General features: G+C 42.7%; 1 protein-coding gene across 2 annotated transcripts; it reads left to right on the top strand.

The window, feature by feature from the left end:
* On the top strand, nt 1-26,812 carry DYNC1LI2 (dynein cytoplasmic 1 light intermediate chain 2). Of its 2 annotated transcripts, none has more exons than XM_066637326.1 (13): nt 1-70; nt 5,240-5,313; nt 5,840-5,956; nt 6,509-6,739; nt 13,413-13,576; nt 14,650-14,743; nt 15,562-15,697; nt 17,088-17,199; nt 18,382-18,441; nt 19,530-19,571; nt 20,568-20,685; nt 22,007-22,123; nt 23,521-26,812. In XM_066637326.1, the coding sequence occupies exons 3-13, from the start codon at nt 5,869-5,871 to the stop codon at nt 23,625-23,627; spliced, it is 1,269 nt and encodes a 422-aa protein (XP_066493423.1). In that variant the 5' UTR covers nt 1-70; nt 5,240-5,313; nt 5,840-5,868; the 3' UTR covers nt 23,628-26,812. The 2 variants fall into 2 exon arrangements, with proteins under 2 accessions (XP_066493423.1, XP_066493422.1); XM_066637325.1 differs by lacking the exon at nt 1-70 and adding an exon at nt 229-369.
* Nucleotides 26,813-27,086: the final 274 nt, after the last annotated feature.

The following is a 27,086-nucleotide window of genomic DNA, read 5'->3' as shown; positions in this document are numbered from 1 at the left end:
GGCGCGCCGCCGCAGGTGTCCAGAGCGGCGCCTGACCGGTCCGAGCGTTGCTCTCCCGCAGCACCGCCCGGTGCGGCCTGGCAGGGGGGGAGCGGGGCTGCCCCGCGGGGCGGAGCACGTGACCGGGGGCCGGACCGCGGGGACGACTGCGGGAAGGGGCCAGGCGGCGCTCGGGCGGCCGGGCGGGGTCCTGGCGCGCCGGGAGGGGGCGGGGCTGCCGGCGGGCCTGGCGGGTGAGGTCACTCTTTGTGGTGGCTCCGCTGCTGCCGTTGGCAAGATGGCGCCGGTGCTGGCCGAGAAGAAGCTGCTGGGGCCGGACGGGCCCGCCGCCGACTTCCCCAGCGAGGAGGAGGAGGGCCAGAGCCTCTGGTGAGGGCGGCGGGGCTGGGCGGGCTGGCCACAGGCTGGGGGGGAGGCTCTGGCCACAGCCCCTCCGCCCCCCCACTGGGGCTCCTGGGCAGGGAGCTTGGGCTGGGCCTCCCCTGGCCTGGGCAGGGCTTCTCTGCCTTTGCCACAGCCCCCCCTCTGCTCCCCGCACTGGGGCTCCTGGGCTGGGCTGGGCCAGGCCAGTCCTCCCCTGGTCTGGGCAGGGCTTCCCTGCAGGGCTTGGCGCTCCTCAGGCTGGAAGGCACCTGGGGGGGGGCCATGACGGAATGTTCCTTCACCTAGCACGTCACTGTGCTGTGGAACTCCTTGCCACAGGATGTGGGGATGATGTCCGGCCTGGGTGCCCCAGAGGGCGAAATGGGGCTTTTCAAGTGGGGGGAGACCCATCAATAAACACCCCACTGCTCCATGCACCACTTATGCAGGGGGTGGGTAGAGGGACGCTCTTTTCCTTCTCCCAGAACACCAAAACTAGGCCTTCACTAGGCTTGAGTGTTGGGAGAGTTAGGGCAGACAAAATGAAATAGCTCTTCCCCCCCCCAGCATGTAATTAGTTTGTGGAACTCCTTGCCACAGGATGTGGGGATGGTTTATGCAGGGGATGGATACAGTGGATAGAGAGACACTTCTTCCTCTTACAGAACACTATAACTAGACATTCACTAGACTGGAATGTTGAGAGAGTTAGGACAGACGAAAGGAAATCTCTCCCTCCTGGCATTTAACTACTCTGTGGAACTCCTTGGCACAGGATGTGGGGATGGATTATGGAGGGGATGGATACAGTGGATAGAGAGATGCTGTTTTCTCTCTCGCACAACACCAGAACTAGTGGGCAGCCACTAAAATTGAGGTTTTGGAGAGTTAGGATAATATCTTTCCACCCAGTGTGTAATTAGTCTTTGGAACTCCTTGCCACAGAATGTGGTTATGGCATCTGGCCTGGATGCCTTGGGATGGATAAAGTGGGTAGGGAGATGCTCTTTTCCCTCTTACACAACACCAGAACCAGGGAGCTAGGTCAGATGAAAGAAACTATTTCTTTACGCAGCGTGTAGTGAGTTTGTGGAACTTCTTGCCACAGGATGTGGTGATGGCATCTGGCCTGGATGCCTTTAAAAGAGGATCGGACAGATTTATGGAGGAAAAGTCCATCACAGGTGACAAGCCATGATGAGTATGTGCAACCTCCTGGTTTTAGAAATAGGCTACCTCAGAATGCGAGATGCAAGGAAGGGCACCAGGATGCAGATCTCTTGTTGTGTGCTCCCTGAGGCATCTTGTGGGCCACTGTAGGAAGCTGGACTAGATGGGCCTTTGGCCTGTTCCAGCAGGACTCTTCTTATAGAAGACATCTTTACCTGTTCTGTCACATGAGGCATAACCTGTGTTTCCTAAAGTTCAGAATCAGTATGTGAACCTCCTAGTTTTAGAAGTAGACTTCCTCAGAATGCCTGATGCAAGGGAAGGCACCATGATGCAGGTCTCTTGTGCTCCCTGAGGCATGCAGTGGACCACTGTGACATACAGGAAGCTGGACCAGGTTGGCCTTTGGCCTGATCCAGCCAGTCTCTTCAGAGTGCAGCGTTCAGTCACAGGGTGTCAGGGATGGACTCATCATCCCACTCTCTGTGCACCCCTCCCAGCACACATGCTGTTTGCAGATAAATAGTTGCAGGTACCTTGTATGAGGAAATGCAGCCTGCTGTATGCATGAAAGAGCACCTCTTCCTCCTCTCCTTGTTCCCTTCTCCTTTTTTATCCTAGTGAAGCACTATGCAGCTAGAGCCTTTTCTCTTTCTCCTTTTGTGCCCCAAGATTAGGAAGTAGGGAATCCTCCTTGCATCTGCAGGGCCTCTCCTTTTCAAAAGGTGGTGCTGTCAGCCTTATCTTTGGGCTGTCCCACAGCCATGGTTGTTGCAAACTAATGAGAAAAATGACAGGACTCCAAAACACCATATAGGTGACTAGAGAAGAGACCAGTATAACCAGCCTGAGAGCAATAGAAACATCTAATGCTGTTCTGGGTACCTTATGTTTCTGGCATTAATTGTGCCTAAGTTGGATAAGTGGAATTTCATAATGGACTGTGTGCATATGTTCATTGTAAGTATTTTTTTTCCCTGGCCTGCCAAACTCCTTCCTGGCATAACTGAATGATAGGCAGCGCTGGCATTTCCAACCAGGTTTCTTTCTGAGCAGAACCTTCTGCCTCAAGGGATGTTTCTAGCTTGACCCAGAGATATTTGAAATCTATCATTGGTCTCTCTCTGGACTCAAAAGGAATTGCATCTTCAGAAAATTACTGTTGTACTGTGGAGGTGCCTTTTGCACCCCCTTGTAAGGGATGTTGCTGAAACAAGTGTATTTGCAGAAGCAGATGAAACTCCTTTTTTGCATGTTCTCTAGTACAGTGGCCCTTGCATTGTGGGACAGAACTTAAAGATCAAATTGCAGTGACTGCATCACTGGAATATCTGTTCTGCCTGGGTTGGTGCTCAGCACTACCGTTCTGCTCTGTTAGGCCTCACTGTGTACATAATGTTTGGGGAAGTAGGTTTATTACTGCTATAGTTTGTAAATAATGAAGTAGCATAATGGTAGTTTATAAAGATTTATACTCTGCCTTTTGATAGAACGTTGGTTCTCAAACTTTTTAGAATCAGGACCCACCTTAAAAAAGCTTTACTTTACCAGCCATTCAGACCTCTTGGCTAAATTGGTGATTAGACGGCAGTGCTCCCTCCAAGTAGCAGATTATTTAATCCATGATGCACATAACCTAATCTACCCTGTCAGTTTTGTGAGCCACCAAAAATTGGGTCATGACCCACTGATGGGCTAAAGATCTACAGTTTGGGAACCACTGATCTAGAAGACTGCTTACCCTAAATTATACAATTAAACTGTGTTGCTGGAACAGTTAAGAGAGATGCTTGGGGAGGGCATGGTGTTAAAACCTCTCTCTGGTATTCCTGCTGGCACTGGCTGCTAAGTGGCTTGTGGTAAACCCAGGGGAAGTAGCCCCTCAGCATAGTTCTTTTATGATGTGTTGAAGTCTTTTTCAAGAATTGGAGATGCTGTGAACCCCTGCAAATGGGGAGTATCTAAAACCAATGTCCCCTGATTATCTCTGAGGGTAACTTCCTGTTGTGGATTGTGACTTTGCAACTCCATCAATTTACTCCTGAGAGATGGTGTAAGTGGTCAGTAAAATACAAACAGTGGGATTCACTGCCTTATTGCCAATCGTATTGATTTGACATATGGAACCTTGAGTCATTGTTGTGAGTCATGGGTGCTTCATGTTTAGACTGATGATGACTGTTCTTCAGCAGGTGACTATTTTAATAGCAGCCCTTCTAGCCATAGTTGGTCAGATGTGGCAGTGTGGCCTAAGCATGGCTCTTCCAGCTCCATTTCTGTGACCCACAGGACCCAGAGTCTGAGCAAAGGCATCCAGTTCTAAGTAGAAGTGAGGGGAAAGCAAAGGCTCATACACACCTGGCTAATGAGGTTTAAATGGCTAGGGACTTAAGCATCTGTTTCCCGTGAGTGTCTGTCTGTGTTTGTTTTCAAGTGAAGAAAGCAGACACATCCTTCGAGACTGAAAATAAGTGAAAAATCCTCTTCTGGAATGGATTTGGATATTTATTTTTAATTTTTTTAAAAATGCAACAAGACCAGAGATTTCCCTCCAAAGTGGTAGGCTGCAATGCTAGGAATTATCATCTTATCTCTTTCAGTTTCCAGTAATTTGCTTTGAACAAAGCTGCTCCCCTAGCTGGACAAAACATCTAATGGGTTTAAAAAAACCAGTACAAGTTGAATAAAGTTATGCTGAACAATCAGTCTAATACTTGATCACCTGCACAGAAACATCAGCTTTCCTCACAGTGACAGGATTTCATGAGTGGTCAGGTTTCTGAAAACTTCTTTGCGATTGAATGTCATGGCAGAGCTGCATAAGCAAAAGCTGCCTTTTAAAATGTACACAGTGGAAGCATCTGAGTTCAGTTTTCATAGATGCAGTGGCAATGCTCTAACTGTGCTAATGCTTCTAAACATTCATACACATAGATTGATATAAAGTTTCCTGTATTGTAATCTTCTGAAGAAGTGTGCATTTTAATTGATATAACTATTAAAACATTTTTGTTTACTGCCAGATAATACCTTTCTTATGTATAGAAGTATAATGCAAAACATCTGATTGTACAGCCCTTATGCTTCTTCTGCAACATAATTATATCTGCTTAGAGAAGGGTTGAGGGTTGGATTGTGAAATAAATATACAATATTTCTGTTTGGCTCTCTGTATGCATGCAGGGACACTGAGCAAGATCACTTACTTGGCAAATGTCTAGGACTTTACAGGAAGGGCTGATAGTTAATGGGAAAGCTGTGTGTCTACATGAGATCAAAAGTAAACAGTTTTTTTGATTGATTAGTAAGTCATATAATCAAAAATTAAGAACTTTATACATTCTGGAGCTCAATTACAGGGAGTAAAATGGACCACTCAGATGGGGTCAGGAGTGATTCCACTGAGATACGGAACGGTGTGTCCAAGCACATGTGATGACTTGCCAATTCCTAGATCCAGTAGGAATAGAAATAATATTCAGTTAGAAACAATGGGTTGAGTCCTACTTACAAAAGAGATGCTTTTTGTAATCAAACTCTAAATCAGTGATTTAGAGTTTAAGAAACCTGATTTAAAAACCAAAACATACTTAACCAAGGGTGCTCACAAGTCTCTCCTATACAGAAAGATACCTTTTAAGTTGTTTAGTTTTGCCTGATTTGCATTGTTCTTCAATCAAAATTCATAAGATAATGTTTCGTGCAGGTTCTCAATATTGAGTGAAGTTTCCACCCGGTCCAGGTCTAAATTACCTTCTGGCAAAAATATTCTTGTCTTTGGTAAGTACCAGTGAATAATAGTGGAAGAGTGTTGGTCTTTGTGTGTGTGTGTGTGTGTGTGTGTGTGTGTAATACAAGCTTTAATAGATAGGCGGAGAAGAGTAATTCGGTGGAATACCTATTTGGAAGCACTTCATATATTCGTTAGGCTCAAGTTGGTCTCTTTTTAAGGCTGATTGACCCCAAAACTTAATGTGCTGACATAAGGTTTATGGTGGTTGTTATGGGTTCCATCAGATATATGCAAAATATAAAAAATGCAAATGTGACCTTTTGTGGAGTAAAATGGAAGTTATTCACTGTGTAGCTTAGTATTATTTGTTATGATGTTGAAAACTTTGTGCTTATTTATACGAGAGAGAAATAAATGGTGTTGAGAAAGATGCATATAATGGGACTGCTGCTGCCTCAAATCAATGTAGATTCTCTTAAATTATTGACTCAAAGGTATTGCCTGTAAAAAAAAAAAAAATAAAGAGGCGTGGTGCTTGATGGTTTCTTTTCTGCCCTGCAAATTTATTGGCAGGTGATGATGGTTCAGGCAAAACAACGCTAATGACTAAAATTCAAGGAGCAGAGCATGGCAAGAAAGGAAGAGGCTTGGAATACCTGTACCTAAATATCCACGATGAAGACAGAGATGGTAATGTGTTTGCAAAGCTGCTTTCCTTTTTCTTAAATGTGGAGACAGGTCAATTCCCAGAGAAACAGTTGGCTTTGGCTAGTGTCGCCTTACAGGCTAATTCTATGTGTGTTTCCTTGGAAGCACTGATTTCTTGGGCCGATGACAGCTTCCCTGGCATGGGGAGAGGGAGAACTTGTGTAGCATGGTAGTGAAGACACTGAGCTGCGTATTGGGACTTTTACGGTTTCAATGCAAGCTTATTAGGAAATCTTAGATAATCCACTCCCTCTCAGCCTTAGTTCTGGTTTGGGAGTGATAGTACTTAACTTACAGGGTTGTTGTAAGGGTTGTATCAAGGTAATAACAAGTGCAGTATTTTGCATTCTCACTGCTATACAGTGTTAAATATTGGTGAGAGAGAGAGCAGTGTTGATCACTGCTACCCTCAATTTTGTAATAAGTTGCCCTCCTGTTATCTTTGTTCGCTGAACACCAGCTTAATTTTGGAAAGATGGTTACATAGCTGTGAGAAAGGATCTCTTGACCTGAAGGCTGTTTCCTCTCTTTCAGATCAAACCCGCTGCAACGTCTGGATTCTTGATGGGGACTTGTATCACAAAGGGCTCTTAAAATTTGCTATTTCAGCAGAATCCTTGCCAGAGACGGTTGCAGTCTTTGTGGCAGATATGTCTAGGCCGTGGACTATTATGGAATCTTTACAAAAATGGGCAAGTGTCTTGCGTGAACACATTGATAAACTGAAAATCCCCCCTGAAGAAATGAGAGACATGGAACAAGAATGTGAGTAGCAGTGGGAGATGGAAATTTGCTTTTCTTTCTGTAACTTACCAAGAGTGTATATTTAGGACGTTTTGTTTTAAATCTTGTGTTAAACTTCTCTGTTTCCAAACAGAGTGGTTCTAGCAAAGTCCTCCCTAAGATAAAAATTTGTTGTTTTGCATGGCGTCAGGGAGAGATTAAGATACAAGCCCCCTCTGGGGAGCAGGTCAAAAACAAGTCTTTGTATAAGAACATAAGAACAGCCCCACCGAATCAGGCCTTAGGCCCATCTAGTTCAGCTTCCTGTATCTCACAGCGGCCCACCAAATGCCCCAGGGAGCACACCTAATAATAAGAGACCTGCTTGCTGGTTCCCTCCCTTGCATCTGACATAGCCCATTTCTAAAATCAGGAGGTTACACATACACATCATGGCTTGTAAGCCGTAATGGATTTTTCCTCCAGAAACTTGTCCAATCCCCTTTTAAAGGCCAGATGCCGTCACCACATCCTGTGGCAAGGAGTTCCACAGACCAACCACACGCTGAGTAAAGAAATATTTTCTTTTGTCTGTCCTAACCCTCCCAACACTCAGTTTTAGTGGATATCCCCTGGTTCTGGTGTTATGTGAGAGTGTAAAGAGCATCTCTCTATCCCCTTTATCCTTCCCCTGCATAATTTTGTATGTGTCAGTCATGTTCCCCCTCAGGCGTCTCTTTTCTAGGCTGAAGAGGCCCAAACGCTGTAGCCTTTCCTCATATGGAAGGTGCCCCAGCCCAGCAATCATCTTAGTTGCACTCATTTGCACCTTTTCCATTTCCACTATATCCTTTTTGAGATGTGGCGACCAGAACTGGACACAACACTCCAGGTGTGGCCTTACCATTGATTTGTACAACGGCATTATAATATTAGCTGTTTTGTTCTCAATACCTTTTCTAATGATCCCAAGCATAGAATTGACCTTCTTTACTGCCACCGCACATTGGGTCGACACTTTCATTGAGCTGTCCACCACCACCCTAAGATCTCTCTCCTGATCAGTCACAGACAGCTCAGAACCCATTAGCCTATATGTGAAGTTTTGATTTTTTGCCCCAATGTGCATGACTTTACATTTGCTTACATTGAAACGCATCTGCCATTTTGCTGCCCATTCTGTCAGTTTGGAGAGATCCTTCTGGAGCTCTTCATAATCACTTATGGTTTTCACCACTTGGAAAAGTTTGCTGTCTGCAGACTTTGCCACCTCACTGCTCACCCCTGTCTCCAGGTCATTTATGAAAAGGTTGAAGATCACCGATCCCAGGACAGATAATCAAGAATATAATCAACGATATAACACCTAATCTGCCATAGGACCATTTAACTAAACAGCTTTGTTTCCATATATATTCTCTGAATGAAGAGTGAGACTATGCAGCTGTTCTCTGTGTGATTTGATGGCTCTGTTGTAGACTTGAGCAGGCCTCTAGTGCAGTGTTTCTCAAACTGTGGGTTGGGACCCACTAGGTGGGTCGCGAGCCCATTTCAGATGGGTCCCCATTCATTTCAATATTTTATTTTTAATATATTAGACTGCTATGTGCATTTAGGGAAATGCTACAGATTGTACTTTTAACAGGTTACTGTGTATATACTTTTAACAATGATAGACACTCCTGGCTAATTGTGGGTAGGATTCCAGCCTAGGATTGTTAAAAATTTTCCTGCTTGATGATGTCACTTCTGGTCATGACATCACTTCCGGTGGGTCCTGACAGATTGTCATTCTAAAAAGTGGGTCCCAACACTAAACGCTTGAGAACCACTGCAGAACTGTTATGTGTATGTTGTGGCTGGGGATGCGTATTCTATATTTAGTGAACCAGTGTAGTGTGAAATCCCGTATTTAGTGCAGAATTTGGCATCTTGAGAACCCTAACTCCTTATTAAAAATCAGGTTTCCCACTTATAGTTGGATTTGAGGGGGGAGATGGACACTTTGAGGTACTATAGAAGCAAGTTAACACCTGTGAGGTTTCCTTTGGGAACAAGACACACTGAAGTCTTTCTTAAGAAACTGGGTCAGTTGCTGCATGACTTGCAAAAATCTTCAAGATACGTATTTTTGCACAGAGGTTCTTGAATCTTTGGCAAGAAAGCTTGGTGTCTGGGGATATTTTTTATCATTGCTTTGTTTTTCAGCCAGTGTTTGCTCCCCAAAGTAGTAGAAGAGCAGTAGTGTACAGCAATTAAAATTTGTTGCAAAACTCGAGGGAGAATATTTAACAGCAAAAATGTGATTCAGAGCAATAAAACAGTATTAAAATACTGACAGCTGCAAATGTACTGCCCAGTTCTCTCAGTATTTCCGAGGGGTTCTGTCACCTATGCTGAGATGGAATTGGCTCTGTTGTACTTTGAGCATTTCTGTTCAAATATGCTCTAGTTTACAATGCTTCACCTTTTTCTTTATGCTGGTAATTGGTGGCTTTGGTAACTGGGCACTGTTGACCCATAGTACAGAAAAGTGCCCTTTTTATTTTCCGAAGTCTCGGTTGAACAATGAAGTCTAAAATCAATATATATGATTGTACCTTAGCCCTTTACCAAAAAGAAATGTGATCGGTATTCCTAGTGTCTGACTAGTGGTGGGGAGGAGAGATTTTAACAGTGTAAGATATACCATGCTCCAGTTTAATGTATGCATGTTTAAAAGTTTTGACAGTGTCCATACAGAATACATTTTAGAGCACGTGGCAACTTGTTTTCTCATTCTCCAGAACCTATTGCATTGTTGCAAACTTCCTTGAATTGAATGGCCCTTGCAATGACCACCTTATTCAGTTATACATTTGGTGCTAAAGGAGGCATTATGTTTTCAGTGACTCTGCAGATGGCTTGAATGAAGGTGACAGCAGCATTTTCAAGCACATTTGGTGCTAATAGCAGCATATTCAAGTAACTGATCTCTCCTTTGTGAACCAGCATGCCTGCATTCAGGAGAATGCCTGCATAGGTGGGCATAACTGTGGTTGGCTTTCATAAAGGGAAGGAAATAAAATCAAGACCAGGTGACTTTTAGACTTTCAGATATGAGTAATGATGGAGGAGTAATTAAATTTTGCAGAGATCCAAGAAGTTGCAACAGCAGTTAGGATGAAATACAGAATGCGGCTCCTTTCCTGCTCTATGGCAGTTCTTATTTTGCTGAGTTCCAGAAATGGTTATACGGCAATATGGTCACTGTGGGAAATCTTGCAACATTAGCAGTAGTTGTAGCTCAGGGCATTATGAGCTTGGGATAGAAGAGTCAGAAGCTGTTAACCATTTGGTATTCTTTGGCATGTGAGCTTCCAGAAAGAAGTGCATGCTTAGGGCGTGTCGCCCAAAGAAGTTAACAATATATTGTAAATCCTGATTCAATGGACTAAACAGGGCTGACATAAATCTATCTGTCTAGAACAGGGGTGTCCAAAGTTTTTGGCAGGAGGGCCACATCATCTCTCTGACATTGTATCGGGGGGCCAGGGAAAAAAAGAATTAATTTTACATTTAAAATTTGAATAAATTTACATACGTTTACATAAATGTATATATTAAAGATGAACTTATGAATGAATGTCTTGCAATAGCTCAAGGCCTATAAAAGGCCTTGCACAAAGCAAGGCTGGCCTTTCCTTTGCTGCCACTACTGCATCACAGATGTGAAACAGCAAGCAGTGGAGGGAGCCCTCACCCCGCAGCTCATGCAAGAAGTCAAACAGTCACCCTCACGCTGAGAGCAGTTGCGTCAGGCCAGTGTGGGCTCCAGCAAATCTCTAGAGGGCCAGAGGCTCATTGAAGACTGGGGATTCCCTGAGGGCTGCATTGAGAGGCCTCGAGGGCTACAGGTGGCCCCAGGGCCAGGGTTTGGGCACCCCTGGTCTAGAATTAATGCATGACATATTAAGTAGATGAATAGGATGGGGGCAGTGGTGGTAGTATTTAATTATGTGTTCCTGTGTTAACTGATATGATATCCTGCATTTTCACTGCTCAGTGGTGTGCGATGAACACAATTACTTGCTGGAACTTGAAGAACAACTGTTCACTGTTGCTAAGACTGTTCTGAAAATGTAGTGCCTCCATAGTACTGAGGTTTAAAGGACCAATTTTTAAGAGTTTCTGTTCCAATTCTTTTGACATGCACTTTTTAAAGTGTAATCTGCCCCAGATTGCCCACAACTTTGCACATGCCCTTCAACGTCAGCCTTGTGCTCAGCTTGTTATAAAACTCTATGCAATTCATTTGACAACTATTCGAAGTGATACCGTGTGACTCAACCCAACCAAGAGACTGTATTGAATTCAGTGGCTTAAAGGGTTCCTTTCTTCCACAAAGAAGCATGTTTGTGTTGGGGGTGACGTCATTCCATTTTTGCCTCATGAGCTAAGCCACGAGCCGCTGGCTGTTGTGGGGAAAATAAATGCCCACTTCTGGAATTCAGCAAAGTGACTTGCTGTTTCTGAGTAGCTGTGACGTTTCCCTGCAATGCCTGCAGCATTTGTAACTCTATTGAAATGGAGCTGCCAAATAAACGCTTGGCAGCATGTGGAAGAGCAGAGCCTTACTCAGTCGGTGTGCTTGAACCTGCTATAAAACAGCTTCTTGGCTGTGATAGTATGAGGAAAAGTCACTGTAAGGGAAGACTTTGGATTTTTCATGCTGTAATCATCTGTAAGAGATGCTCCAACTTCTCTGTAAATGTGAACAGGAGTTGGACAGTTCAGGAGTATGACAATTTAGGTATCTGAAGCCATTTCTGTCTAGTGTTGCATATACGCAACAGGGATCAAATGTGTACACCTGTGTACTGGGCAGAAAAGGGTTAATGAAGAGTGGTTCTCAGTAGGTTTCCATGACTGCTGATGCAGTTAAAAGAGCAAGGAGTTATAGGGGTGCAGGCACTATCTCAAGATAGACTATTGCTATGCAGGGCTCCTTGGACTTCTTCCTTCAGGAGGGTTGACTTTTGGCTGTTGCATTGATAGCTAGAAGCAGGAGATAGTGATAGAGAGAGCAAGGAAGGAACAGAAGACAGTTGGCAGTTACAACGCAGAGTAGGTTTGTAGATAAATATTGTGAGGGCAGGAAGCCCAGAAGTCTCATGAGTACTGGTAAGTCTTATTTGGTTCAGAAGTGGGCAGTGTGTTTTAAAATAGTGCAGGTAAAACAGGTTTTCTGGGTGTGGATTTCTGACATGTGCAGAATCTTATTCATTTAGGCTGTAAAGTCTGCTAAAGCTGTATTTGCTTACTGTGGACAGCTGCTTGTATCAGCTGAGAACTAATGACCATGTGTTGTACAGCCTTCAGGAGTAGGCTGGGCTAATCTGTGTAAATACAATGACTAAAGGCTGCCAGTACTGTGTCCAAATTGCAGGTCTCCTAAGTTTGCAGAAGTACTGTGTGCTGTATCTAATACAATGGGCGTGCCCTGTGTTTTATACTACCAGTTCCTTGGACATGGCAAGACCTTTAGTTTTGCTACTTTGAATGTAAAAATCATTTACTGTCCCATCACATGGGGGGGGGGGAGAGAAGAGGGCACTCCTATGAGCAGTGATTTTCAGCCTTTTTCATCTCACAGCACACTGATAAGGTACTAAAATTGTCAAGGCGCACCATCAGTTTCTTGACAATTGACAAGGCACAGCATGCTGTTGGTGGGGGTTCAAATTCCCCAAAGGCCCTACTAGTAAATGAGCCTCCCCCCAAACTCCCGCGGCACACCTGAAGACATTCACGGCACACCAGTGTACCACAGCACAGTGGTTGAAAATGGCTGCCTATCAGGAATGCTGCGAATGTACAGAAAATCTCCAGTCATATGGGATGTTTATGTGAAGCATAAAGAGTTCGGTCCAAGGGCAGCCTTGCCTTTGACTCTTCAGAAACCTTTGGATTCTGCCTGGCATTTCTTCCTACATTCCTGCCTTACTATGAACCCAGGGAAGGTATGGTTTTCTTGAGTTAAGTTTCTGCCATATTCCAGTGTACACTCTGTTGCTGTTGTGCAGTTCTGTATCACTCTTCCCCCTCCTGCTGTCTGTACTGCCATGCTTTCAGTTTTGAACAGCAGTGGAGGGGTAAACATTGCTCCAGGAAGTGTGGCCATTCCTCATCCTGTTAGTTTTAGTTCTCTGTTGGGCTTGGTTTCCCTGTGCATCATGGAGAGGAAGAGGAAGGAGAGCAGCTGTAACACAGAGAATCCTAGCATATGCCCATCTTAGTCCTGATGGTTTCTAATTGCTTCATGTGACGTTTTCATGTTTAATAGGAGATCATGTTTAGCGTTCTGTCTAATTGACTTCTGTAACTGTAGGAATCCTGTAGCTTGAAAGTAGCTTGCAAGTCACAGACCAAGATGTACAAAACTGGTCCTTGAATACTGGTTGAAAACTTTTGTGTGAAGCATTGATTTTTTGGTGAGGTGTAGTTGTTGTTGGAGGACAAGAAAGCCCTTAAGATATAGTAAGATAATTGTTCCGCTAAAACATAATAGAGTTATCCTTCAATACATTGATTGAAGATTGCTTCAAGTGTGCTTACAGCATTTTATTTTTAAGTAATTCTGTATTTCTTATTCTGTACCATTCTGATTTATTATATAATTATCCTGGGATTTCCATGTGGCTTAAAGCATTTTATTTAATATTAATTTCCATAGTTGTGAAGGCTTTTCAAGAGTACATGGAACCTGAAGAAGGCTATCAGGGATCGCCACAAAGAAGAGGTCCAGCAGGCCAAGATGATGAAAATGTTACTTTACCACTTGGAGACAATGTGCTAACTCACAACCTTGGAATCCCCGTGATGGTAGTTTGTACTAAGGTGAGCTTCAGTCCTTATGGGCAAATCTGGCCAGACGTTTGCGGTGTGTTTGGTATAATCATGAAGGTATTCTCTAGGTTTGGCAGAGGGGGAGCTGTTTCATTGCCATAAGAGAATAACTTTTTCAAATGGTAAAACTTCATATTTTGTTGGTAAAAGTTGGGTTTTACTCTGCTTCCTAAAGGGGAGATGTGCAATTTAAAAATGTGTTTCTTTACCTGATCAGCACTGGCATGTTGTACCCTTGTGTATTTCTTGCACTCCTAATATATACATTGCAATAGTTTGCCATCTGTGGGGTTTCCATTTAGGACCCCCTACATATAGTGCAAATACCAGGAACCCATTTTAAAAATGCTTAGAAAGAAAAAAGCCCCAAATAGCTTCTCCTACTGTTGCACAGCGAAACCACTGCATTTTGAGGTCTCCAGGCTGTCTGAGCTCCCTGCAGCCTCTTCCAGGTGGCACAGAGGCTCTTCTCTTCGCCCAGGCTTACCCCAGAATACATCGTAAGATATTTTTAAAGTTGGTCCCTAGTATCGGCGGGAACCGTGGATAACCGAAACCACAGACGCCAAATCTGTGAATACCGGGGGTTGCCTGCATATTCTGAAAGCATGTAAAACACATTCCCATTTCTTTTCCTTCCAGTTGTCCTATTTTTTTTTGTCATCCTAACTTTTCAAATAATCCTAAAACATTTCTAACTTGAATTCAGAGTAAAGCAATCTCTGTTTCCAATGTAGAAATGTGGCGAAGCAGAAACAAGTGATGTTATGTTCTCAGGCATGGAATACTAGTTAAATATTCTTCCAAGTTTGCTTCAAAGCAAATGGGCTTTGGAATACGTGATATCTGTGAAGTTCAAATAGCCAATTGCTTTTGTGACATTTTAAGAAGAATGTGTTGCTGTCCATCTCTGGTTATTTGCAGTCGTTGATGGCTTGTGAAGTGTGTTTTCCTAATGGCTTGAACAAAGCTTACTTTGAAGGCTGATTTCTGTAAACGCATGCACGTTCTGCACACATCTTGCACTTCAAGCTTTCAGTGCCCTTGATGTGTTTTTATTCCAGTGTGACGCTGTGAGCATCCTAGAGAAGGAACATGACTACAGAGAAGAACATTTTGACTTCATTCAGTCGCATATTCGTAGATTCTGCTTACAGTGTATCCTTTCTTCACTTGAGTTTGTGTAATGGAATAACAGGGTATTCTGTGATATTATAACTGTATAATATTTTTCTTTAACTTAGTGTGTGGTTGGTTTCAGTCTGTAAATTGGTCTTTGACAGTTATTTGCTCTCTGTTTCTGTCTTGTGCAAACCTTTTCAGGTCAACGTACGTCTACTCCCATTTCCCATCACTGGAGCACAAGACAAACCCTCATAGGTCAAGATTAAAGGCCCATCCAGTCCAGCATTCCATTTCCCACAGTGGCCCCCACTTGCTTTTAGGATGCCCACGAGCAGGAGAGAGAGATTCTCTCTTGCCATCACTTTCCTGCAGCTGGTATTATCAGCTTAATGCATATTGGATGAGGAAAGAAGGGCTGATATATCCTTGTGCTTCATAATCCATTAATTTTTAATGTACTTTTGCAGCTTAGCCTGCAATCCTGTGAACTCTTTCCTAGGAATTAGTCCTATTGAATTCCATAGGACCTTTGAGTAGATAAGTGTAGGATGGGTTTTGATAATTTAGCAAATATTGTGAATAGCTTAGGAACTGGTGTTTCTTGCCTTCTTTTTGATTTTTACTATACGATTTTCAATTTTTTTCTCATGTGGTGCTTGTCTTCCTGTTTGTCTTTTTCCTCTTTTCTTTTCCTTTCCATTGACTTTGACAAAACTAACCTATTTAAATTGAAAGAATGACCCAGTGACATCCCATCACAATGGTTGTTTAAAGTGATTTACTTCTTCAAACTTAATAGATTAATTTCAGCTGAAATTAATATTGTAGCTTTCCTTAAAATAAGTGAATAGATGGTGCCGCCTTGGTTTATACATCAGTTAAGGAGGAAAAGAACCTTGACTTGTTGTATAAGTACATTGTACATAAAACATACGGCTTTCACTTTGCCACACCTGCCTTAGTGGTAGAAAAGGATGCAGTTTTCATGTAAGTTGAGGTGCTAACAAAGATGTACTACTGAAATGTTTTCTTGTTTTATACCTCTTGCGAACCTCAGGCTTGCAAAACCTCTTTGATTGTAGTCACTTGTGTCCAAGCAAAAATAAAATGGCAGCATTTTTGTCCCAGTCCTTAATTGTATGACCCAGTAACAAATTTCAATGATTTTAATGAGCCTCATTTTCAGATATGAACACCCAGGATTGTAGCTTTAGGACATGATCTTCTTAGCTGCTTTGCTGAACTACCTGGTTGTAAAGAGCAGAGGTCTTATTGCTGCTAGGAAGAGACAAGTGTCTCCATTCACCACTGTCCCCATTACTTGGGGGATGCTGCAGCAGTGTTTCTGAACCCCTTTCTGTTATATTGGGCATTCAAGTTGACTTAACTACATCTCATTAAAATGTTGGTACAGTAGTTCGTCCTAATCAGTGGATTTGAGCATCTGTGGATGTTGAGCCCCGGCTCAGAGGCCCTCAAGGCCTCCCGAACATGACCAGAAGTCACAGACGTGGACCAGAAGTGGCTTCCAGTTGCATCCGGGAGGCCTTCTGAAGATGCTGGGAGGCTGCACAACCTCTAGAGGGCCCGGCTCAGCCCCCAAGTAAATCTGTGTGGTGCCACGACCCTGCCCCCCCTACAGATGTTGGTATCTGCGGGGGGGGGGGGGTCATGGAACAGATCCCCTCCTGATACTGAGGGTCCACTGTATAATAAAACATAAACTGGCGATATAATTAGAAAACACACCTGTCTTCATAAGATCACCATAAAGCTGCAGTTAGAGATTCAGCAGCAAACAGACAAACCCAACATGTTAATTTGCCTGAGAAACAGGACAGACTTTGCCTGGCACCTGAAGGGTGCTAACACAGGCCTGCAAAATTGAGGGTCAGAAAAGTTTTCCCAAACTTTGTGGTGGTTTGATATGAATTTGGGGTGCTGATTCCAAAAATGGTATCTGTTTTGCCCTATCACGTCTAGTTTTGGAAATATAGTCTCATTAGTGAATGGTTCAAGCAGCTGCCTCATGAGGAAGCTGCTTGAACCATTCACTAAAGAGGCTATGCTGTGTCTCCAAAACTAGACTTGATAAGGCAAAACGGATGCCATTTTTGCAATCAGCACCCCAAATATACCCAGGAATTGGTGTAACGTTTAAGGAAGCAAAATGTGTGTTGGCCTGTGTAATGAGAGTGCTAGGCAAGTCTGCCTTGGGATGAAATTCTGTAGTTGGAACTATACTAAGAGTTAGAACGACTGCTGAGAAGTTCTCCTCTCTGGTAGCAACACACCTAACTTGGTTATTTTAGCTTACCAGTAAAGTTCAGATGAGAGCTGAAACTTAGATTTTGCTGTTTCTTATTTCTTTCTCTAGACCTGCTGGTTGGGACAACGAAAAGAAAATTGCAATTCTACATGAAAACTTCACAACAGTGAAACCAGAAGATGCATATGAAGACTTCATTGTAAAACCACCTGTAAGAAAGGTACAGCAGACAAGCACACGTTACTTGTATTTTGTATGCAGGGCTGCTCTTAACTGTATTACACTGGCTTGCAATAACTGTATTGCAAGGCTGCTAAACTGATCTGTGGAGTTGGATTTACTAAAGTGCTTTTGGGGTGTGCCTTGATCTAGGCTTGTTGATGCCAGAATGAGTGTTTCATTCTGCCAGTGCCGAAGAGTGTTTCCTAAGTAAATATATATTTTATATACATAGAGAGAACAAGAGTGAGAAGATGAAGCTCATGATCCCTGATAATTAGAAATGTCTTGTAGAATTGCAATACAGGAAGGGATCAGGAAAGTTCTTGTCACCTAACAAGACAGATAACCCAGAAACTATTTAAGGTATAGTATGTCGCAGAGGGGGTAGGTACAGTGTTCTCAGCACGGCAGTTGGCCTCAGATGCAAAAGATCCAAGCCACAGGCAAATCAACAGTGCTGTGTCTTTGCCTATAGCGGTTCCCCCTCCCCCAAGCTCTTGGAAATCAGCACAGTGCTAATAAAGCATTCCAGAAGATCTCATCTGTCTTGGGTGATGTGTCTCAGCCTTTCTGGGTGGGAGGCAGAGATTCTAAAATCCATCCTCTTTTTTACAGGCAAGCCCACAGAATATATGCAATCTTTTGCTGTGCACATAAGGATCTAAAGGTTGGAGCATGACTCCAAACAGTGATAGTTAAAATAGGGCACCCCAGATCCTCTTCTAAAAGCAACCAATTGGGGATGGAGGCAGAAAGAGCTGATGGGGCTGAAAGCTCCCACATGCAGTCTGTCTTTCTGCAACTTTTGTGGTCAGTGTAGCTGTTTTGGTGATTACAGTGCTGAAACTGGACTGTCAAGGGGTGAATTTCTCTGGCTGTGCCTGCTGTGGGATCCTCTCACTTCCCTGCTCTCATTTCTTCCCTCCAAGTGCTCCCAGTAATTTGCAAACAAATTCTCTAGGTTGTTTGCTGAGTAAAGTGTGCCAGACTGCAAAGGGCATTACAGATTTAATTTTAAGTACTAGATAGTAATTCTCCCAAACTTTTAGGACACTGAAGGAGGATTAATGAAGAGAGAGGCATTCCATATAGCTTCCCCCCCCCGTATCTCCCTGAACCTGATAATTCAGAAATAGTTTCAATTTGAATAAAATACGTCCTCCCTCTTGTTCCTTAACAGTTAGTTCATGATAAAGAGCTTGCAGCAGAAGATGAACAGGTGTTTCTTATGAAGCAACAGGTAAGAAAATGAAGCAACTGTGTTTTGCACCTTTTTGTATGCACTTTCATGTTACTTCCAAGTCTTGGGTGCTAGATTGCAATTAATGTATGGCTGGTAGGACACAAAAACTGGACCTTGATAACTGTCCTCTGTCTGTGCATGACCATAAGGAAGTTGTTTATGATACTACTATAGTAGTTATATATGTCTACTCTACATGTAAATCAGTTTTATATTAGATTAAGCATCATGACTATTTCTCAGACAACCCAATTCTTTGATGAAACTGCAAGAGATATTCAGCAGTGGCAGCCCTGACTTTGAGTTATAGTGTAGACAGTATTCTAAGCCATGGTTAAGGAAACATAACTATGGTTTGTCTTGAGAATCTGAATAGACTGACCATAGTTATGAATGTTGCTTTGCCTTCATAGACCCTTGCATTGACACAACTGGAGTGCTAAGCGGAGAACTCCCTCTGAACCATGGTTTGCCTGTACGGTTGGAAGCTTAAACCACTGTTGGGGTTCTAAATTATGATTAGGACAAACCGTGATTTGGTGTGATGTCTGAATTGCACCATAGTGCTAATTGTCAGACTCTGTCTCAAAACTAACAGGTATGATCTCTGCTGATCAGAGAACAGGTCTCAAATCCATCATTGGCAGATGTCATTGAGTGCTGTGATTCCTAGGCTTAAAATATGAATATGCCCTATATTTGAGCAAGTATTTCAAGTTTAATGGTTAGTTCTCTGTTTTGGATTAAAGTCCAAGCTAGAGAAGAGCTCAGCTTCTCAAACAAGACAGATGTGTCTTCCCCATCACCTCCCATGCCTTGTGTCACTGTATCAACAAGCAGGTGTCACGTGCTAGCATATGTCACAGTACTCCTCATTCTTAGCTAATTTGAGAAGTGGGAATCACCCATTGCTGGTCAAGGTGACCCCCTTTCTCTTATTGCCCTCTAGTGGTATTGTTTAATAACTTTTTAAATCGAATGGCAAATCAAAAGGTTAGCAACATCGGAAACAGAACAACTTTACTATGCATAATTCAGTTTTTGAAACTTTTCAAGTGCATTCACAGACTGTTTTTCTCTTTCAGTCTATCCTTTCCAAGCAGCCAGCCACTCCCACAAGAGCTTCTGTGAGTATGTTTTTGCAAGGAAGGCATTACTATCAGAAAATATAAGTCACAGTTCTAGGATCTGAAATGACTGAAACTAATGAGCCCTTTCCTTATGTTTGGAATGTGGCATGCCTCTTGCGGATGTCCTTTCTGAAGCATCGTAAGAAATTGGACATGCTTGCCCAGTATGTCAAGCAGTGATTTGACCAGTGAATTGTATTTACAAATCCCCATGTGTGATGCTCTCAGAAATCAGTGCTTGAAGTGAACTCTTCAGATTGCTGTACTAACTGATGCCATATCCTAATGGGTAGTTTCTACAAATAAACTTCAGAGCTATCAAAGTGGTAGCTAGATGTAGCATAGAGGTAGCAAAGCGGTACCATTCCCATTACAGGTAGCACAAGGGACTGAATACATTGCAGAGGGCTGAGTAAAGGGGGATGGCCCCCAGGGGGGTGTTAAAGGGAACTGAAGGCAGTAAAGAAGTCGGAAGGGAACAGGTTCTTGAAAACACAGGAAAGCCACTCAGATAATTTGTGGAAACCCTAAAATTGAGGACCAAATAAACAGATTTTTCCAACTGTCATCTCCTGTAATGTTCCTCTAGTAGCTATGAGTCTAGATTGTCTACTTCCTATTCCAAAGTGAAAGGAAGCAAATGCCCCTCTTTGCATAGTATTTGCAAATGAAGTGAGTCATGAGTGGAATGGCGCAGTGGGGGGGGGATTTGAGAACTGCAGACAAGTGAAGCTGTAAATATGAAACCTGTGGATATGAGGGGATGCCTGTATTTTCACCAAACTCCATGTGAAGTTTTTTATGCATGTAGATTTGCATAAGTGGGGGTTTTGCCTTATTTGGTCAAGAAGAAGAAAGTGACAGATTTCCATGCTTGTATTTAATCTTGGGAATGGAATGGATAACTCAGAACGAGTCAAATTTGTTGTGCAGTCAACAATTGGATCCCCTTGTTCTTGACTGCAAATTGCATTTTTGCATTTTGTTGCACAGGAATCTCCTGCACGAGGGCCTTCCGGATCACCAAGACCCCAGGGCAGGCCGGGTCCTGCCACAGTCCCCAGTGCCTCCCCAATAGCATCTGTTAAGAAACCTGATCCAACTATTAAAAGTAAGTGTTGCAATATTTTGTAAACATATGACTTAAATGTGCCTGAGAGTTACCCATGATACAGGCAATATCTGTTTCCATAAGAGACATTGGCTATGGCTCATTTAATTATAGCATAAGAATGGAAAAAACTCGGAACTGTCTTCACATGTGACTGGTTTGGATATGGGAGGTTTAGGACTTAATAATCATGGATAAATTCACACCAAATTTGAATCCCGCAAGGAGGAAAATAAAAGCAAAAAAAGGCTAGTTATTCTATTAATAGGAAAAAATGAATGAATACCTCATATTTTGCATACAGATCTGTTGCAATGAACAGTGATGGGGCAGTATATTGATCAGATAGTCTGTTCTTGACCTTGTTTGATTTTTTTCCCCTTCTCATTTAATTTTGTTGTTTTGGCTTCTGTCCCAAGAAAATTGATCCTGACTAAGCACTATTGAAATCGATGAGACAAGTTAATTGTGAGCAACTCAAGTCCCATTGATTCTGATGGTGCTTAGTCAGGATTCACTTTTTGGATTTCAGGCTGGGTATATTTTGCAAAATCAGTATGTTGAATGTGGTAGAGAGCTTCTAATACAGGTCCAACCTTTTTATACCCCTGCTAACTGGTTAAGAGGCACTTTTTCAAGTGGGTGCTCCTCTTTTATTTAGCAGGGGGAGAGCAACTGGCCCACCTCACCCCAGCAGTGTCTTTTATAGTGGCTATCTGCTGGTGTTGCATCTTTTTAGATTGTGAGCCCTTTTGGGACAGGGAGCCATTAGATATTTGATTTTCTCTGTAAACCGCTTTGTGAACTTTTTGTTGAAAAGCGGTATATAAATACTGTTGTTGTTGTTGTTGTTGTTGTTATACACTGATTGTTTTATCCATGGGTTAGACTCAGAACAGATGGCCTCTGCAGATAAGGACCCTGCCAATGCCTGGAGAAGGGGGGGGGGGAATAAAAAAGTCCCTTTTCAATCGCCATTCTAAAAACTGTTTTTCTAAGGAGTCAGAACTGCTGTTTTGCAGCTTGCCCCGAGAAAAGGCACCCCCTCCCCTCTCCCTGGGTCACTGAATAGTGGGAGTGATTAATCACCAGCCATGAGCCAGGGCAAAGGGAGGGAGTCACTTTTCTCAGAGAGAGCTGCAAAATAGCAGTTGTAATTGACTACCTGGCTTGTGTTTTGTTTTGACTGCTTTTATTCAGGACGGCTTTTGGTATCTGTGGGGAGTTCCAGAATCAAACCTCAGTGGAACCAAGGTCTCACCTGTTTGTCACAATTGTACTGTGGCATTAAGCACGATTGTCTCATTTCTTTCCCTCTTAGATAATGCTGCAAGTGAAGGTGTGCTGGCCAGCTTTTTCAACAGCCTCTTGAGTAAAAAGACGGGCTCTCCTGGGAGTCCTGGTTCAGGAGGAGTACAGAGTACAACCAAAAAGTCAGGTACTGAAAAGGAGTGAATGTAAAATGTTGTCTTGTTACTTTGCTTGGTCAGTGGGTGGTTGGCTAATGCCAGACTGTGAAATGCTTGAGCTTTTCTGTCACTGAGCCAGCCCATCTGCATAGTGTCACCTCATTGTCTGCATTGCTTCGCTCTGTGTTCCATGCCTTAGTGTGATGCTAGGAATTTTTGAAAGTGTGACCACTGGTCATGTTGTTATACAGGATTTCTGTACCGCCTTTCTCACTGACTCTCACAACAAGTGAGAGTCTTACAGACCCAAGGCAATTTGCATAGGTAGGCTATCGCCAGACTCCATTTTTTAAACAAATGGAGTTTTTGCAATTAACTTTCTGTGAGGAACTCCTCATTTCCAGATGTCTTTCCTCATGATGTGGTCATCGTTCTTTTTGCTGAAACATGCCTTCTGAGCTTCCAACAAGAGCAGCCACAAATCAGCCAGCTGTTCATTCTTGGCAGCTGACCTCCACATACTTCCGCCTCACGGCCCAGAGATCAGCAGTGATGGCTACTCCACATGGCTCCATTCTCTCAGAATGGTTTATCTGCGGTGTTGGTCTCTCTTCCAAAGAATGGCCAGGGTTACTCCCACTTGAAGGAGTAGGCAATTTTTCGGGCAAGACAACACTTAACCCTAAGACCAGACTTCCTGCCCACTCAGTTCACTCAGAAGCTTTTGCAGCCTTAGTTCTGTTCAGCCATTCAAAAGCTGTGAATGTTTGACCCATCTGAGGAAACCAATTGCCAATTTGACGCCTTCCTTCCAGAATTGTCGTCTTTAGCAGCTATTCTTACCTGGCTGCATCTGAGAGGGAGGAAGGAAGCAAGACAAGCCTGTAATCCCAATGCCCTAATAGGAATCCTTCCAACAGGGCTCCAGCAGTCCTGGGACAGAAGTCTTGCAGTGCTGTTTAGGACTTGGAGAGAGGTGGGGAAGTGAGGGTGGAATATTTTTCTTTACCAGTCTCCTGAAACCTTCCTCATGTTTTGCTATGTTATGCTACAGAGCCCGGAACTCTGGGTTCCAGAGTCCAAAACAAGTGTCTTTTGCTCTCTATTGAGGAGGGGGCATTTCTGAATAGTTGAAAAAGGAATTGTCCTTTTTCCTTTAATGTGCACTTTCTGTTGCGCACACAGTCTCCTTTCTAATCTCTCCACAAGATGCTGTAAACTGTTAGAAGTCTGAGCTGGCCAATCCTTCCTTCCTTCTTATTTTACTTACTTACTTACTTCCTCCCCTTTCTCCCCCACCCCACCCCACGACACCCTCTTACAGGATATGCTCTATCTTTCTGAGGTTGTGTGTTTTCATCAAGTTTGATATGTGAAGCGACAGCATCATGTACTAAAAGTGCAACCCATCTCTGTGTCTTTTTAGGGCAAAAACCCGTTTTGACGAATGTTCAAGAAGAACTGGATAGAATGACTCGCAAGCCAGACTCAATGGTGACAGCCAACTCTTCTCCGACAGAGAACGAAGCTTGATAATGCTTAAAACATGCATATGTAAATGACCAAATAACTATGTACATTGATAAGACCAGGAGCTCTCTGCTGTCGCAGATGCTATAAGTTTTCTCGGGGCAGGGGGAAAAGGAAACTTAACCTTCATTGGCTTGTCCCGGTATCAAGTGCACATTCAGGAAATTTTGCATATAAAAATTCCTCTGTTTTAAGATAACCATTTTAGAGTTTAAATAGGGCAATTATCTTGTTTTGGGTGGTGAGAGAGGTGCAGCTGCAGTTCTTAGGAGGAACACAGAGAAGTGAAATGCGGAATTCCTGTTGGAAAAACCACTAGCGGCTGCTGGCACTAAGAAGAAATGAAATCCCTTTTCCAAGTTTACTGGAGTTGGCCACTCAAAGCATACCTGTACTTGGGAGAGAATCTGGTATAGCGGAGTGTTGGTTAGATGAAAAGTGTGTAAAAATGCTGCATTAAATGGGGGAGATGCGAGATCCAACTCTGTAGAAGTGAAAAGCACGTTGGACAGACTGGAGACAAAGCAGTGTTAATAAACCCTGTGTTGAACATAAATCAGATAATCATTGTTTAAAAAACAAAAGCCTTTACAAAATTAGAGTGCTCAAAGCTTAAAATACTGAGCATCATGGGAATTTTTCTTGTTAATTGCTTTTTTTTTAGTTTTAACAAGGAGTTGAATACTATGTGGTGGGTGCCCTTTTTGTCCTAGCTGACACAGGGAGAAACTTGCGTAGACCAAGTGCCTGGCACAGTGAGATTTGTGTCTTTTAGAAGGTGCTTGAACCTCTTGTGCACTGTAGTACAAACAGACTCTGTTTGACTTAATTTTTAAAACTTGGTAATTCTTTGACAGTCGTGTGTTAATTTTGAATCCTGTTTTCTGATAGCTTCTGCCTGTGTCTTTTTTCCTGAAATACAAACCACCTAGACTCATCAGAGCAATGGATGACATATCACTTTCCCATATGAAACGTTTTAGAGAATATTAATCCATTCTTTTTCTTCTTTTGAGTAGTTCAGATTTAACTGCAGAGCTAAAAAACTGAATCCTGCCTTAAGGTTTTAAAAAGTTGTGATGGTTTTCTGGTAGACTTCCTAGAACTGAGTTTCAAATGACCATCAGCTGCAAAGTTGTGTAGAGGTTTACATTGATAAATGTAGAACGTAATGACTTCAGTACATGTATTTTTCTCTCCCCGCTCCCTTTGGTATAGTTTTTTTTTTCAGTGTGGAAAAAAACTTACGGTTGTCCTTCATTGCTACATGAGCTAGTACTCATGGCCACTTGGAACTACGGTTCTATGAAAGACTCCCACAGTTATTGAAATGGCACTTTTTGAGTTCTGTATGGTATATTTGACAGAGAAACACTACCTTATCTTATGGAACCAAACTTTCAGCACACAGAAGGGAAAAAAACACACCATATGAATTATGAAGAGTTTACTTTTTTTGATATGGATTTGAGTGTTAAGCTAAATCTTGTTTCCTAATAGAACACCCCTAATATTTATATATATTGTGAAATATACAGAATGAATTGACCACTAACACAGTACTGGATGTAACTGCAAACCCCACATTGCGTAAACAGGCTGTCTCTCTGTGTTTTTTAAGTCTGTCCAACACTATCTAGAAAGCTAAGAGTATTTACTTGCGTTAACACAAAAGCATGTTTACATGTGCCAGTTATGTCTTCCCTCCATCTTTATTTTTACATTTTTATAAGTTTGAGAACCTCAGTTACATCTACAGTTGCCTCAATGTTAAAACTGCGAAGTTGTGGCTGGAAGACCTAGTGTGTGGGGTTTTTATCCCTGCCTGTTGGAATTTGGCATATGGTTTGCCAAATACATGATTTAATAAAACCCCATTGCCTTGTAGCCACCCAGCAGATGCAACTTCCACCCTGCCCTTTTAGGCGTGGGGCTTTGGTGCACTGTGGGGCAGCTGCAGATTTTGTGCCATGTATAAACATGGAGCAAGTTGGCACTTGGAGACGGTTAACTTCACGCTAGCTGAGGGGAAGTTGCCTCTCTGTGACCACCGTCACCTTGCCACGTTTTGCTGAATGCAGATGGCATGGAGTCAGCCTTGTGTTGAGCTGGCCAGTCCAGAGCTGATCTTGGCTGGGTGGAGGAGCCCTTTTGGTTTTCAGAGAACGAAATCTTGGAAGCGAAATATGTATGTTGGATGAGCAAGTGTTTCACGATGGTATGCGGTTCCAGTGCAGACCTCATTACACAACTGCCTATTTTATTAATGTTTTTGTCATTCATGCAGCTACTTGCTTTGTGTACCAATATTGTGTACAAGGTTTTTTTGTTTGTATGTGTTTTTTTCATTTTTATAAAATGAATGTTAGCTCTGCTGCAAATGAGCAAAACCCAACAATATACCACTTGGATCCAAGCAGAAGTTTGAATCTTCCCTTTCCTCTCTCCCAGCCCCAGCCATTTCCTCTTTGCAAGTGAATGCTCCTAGTTTCTCAGAGGAAGAAAAGCTGTAAGTGTCATGTTTGTCGGTTGCCAAAGTCTAGGAACTTTGGAAAGCTGCACAGTTGTTTTTTTTCTTTCCTTTTTTTTCCCTGGTGTTCTCGAGCATTGGAACCAAAGGCCAAATTTGCAAAACAGCCTTTTACATTTTTTTTAAAAAATACAGTTTATTTTCAGGATACACTTGTATGGTAGACTGTTAAAATTATTACATGGCTATATTTATATACAGTATAGTGATTGCATCTGCTGTTCATGTTTAAACTCGAGTAATAATCTATTCCACTTGAAGAGAAGGCAGATATAAAGGATTGGCCCTCCATCAAAATGCTACGGTTTTGCTGCTTGATTTTCTTTATTTGTGTTTTTTTAAGTTTGCACTTTTCTCGGCATTTAAAAACTTGTTTAAACGGAACAGAACTTGTATTTTATTTAATTTAACTACATTGAAAGTGACTGAACTTAACCATATCCATGCTGTAAATGAAAGTTCACTCTCCTATATTACTAAGTTTATTGATGTTTTTAACTTCCAACGAGGACCGCAGATGTATCCAACACCAAGCCCTTAGTCCAGTTGTATGGCTTTAACCAGGTGCAGTCCATGTGGAATCTTGCTTTCTAGTACTGGCAAAAATGAGGACATGTCTAATTAATGGCTTCAATAAACACAAACCAAGACTGCTTAACCAGTGTGGAGTCACTTCTTCCCATGCGAGGCACTTCTAGAACAGTGGATGTGAAGCAAAAGGGATGTTTTGAGCTTCTCGCATAAGAACTTGGGTAAAGTTTTTGTGTTGATGCAAGAGGAACTTCCTTTCTGAATCAGACAAAAGCTGGACTACCTTAACATTCTGATATCAACAGCCATCAATTTACAGCCTTCATTGGAATCACAAGGTATAAGAGTCCTCTTGGATCAGATCAGCCCAGCCTGGCCCAGCATCCACTTTTTCAAATGGT

Source organism: Tiliqua scincoides, chromosome 9 (assembly GCF_035046505.1).
Source record: "Tiliqua scincoides isolate rTilSci1 chromosome 9, rTilSci1.hap2, whole genome shotgun sequence".
NCBI classification, from domain to species: Eukaryota; Metazoa; Chordata; class Lepidosauria; order Squamata; family Scincidae; genus Tiliqua; species Tiliqua scincoides.
This window is presented reverse-complemented; position numbering and strand designations above follow the sequence as displayed.

Coding starts and splice junctions, on each gene's coding strand:
- DYNC1LI2 (XM_066637325.1), top strand. CDS start 278: ATGGCGCCGGTGCTGGCCGAGAAGAAGCTGCTGGGGCCGGACGGGCCC. Junction 6,740..13,412: donor GAGAGACATGGAACAAGAAT/GTGAGTAGCAGT, acceptor TAATTTCCATAG/TTGTGAAGGCTTTTCAAGAG. Junction 14,744..15,561: donor TCGTAGATTCTGCTTACAGT/GTATCCTTTCTT, acceptor ATAAGTGAATAG/ATGGTGCCGCCTTGGTTTAT.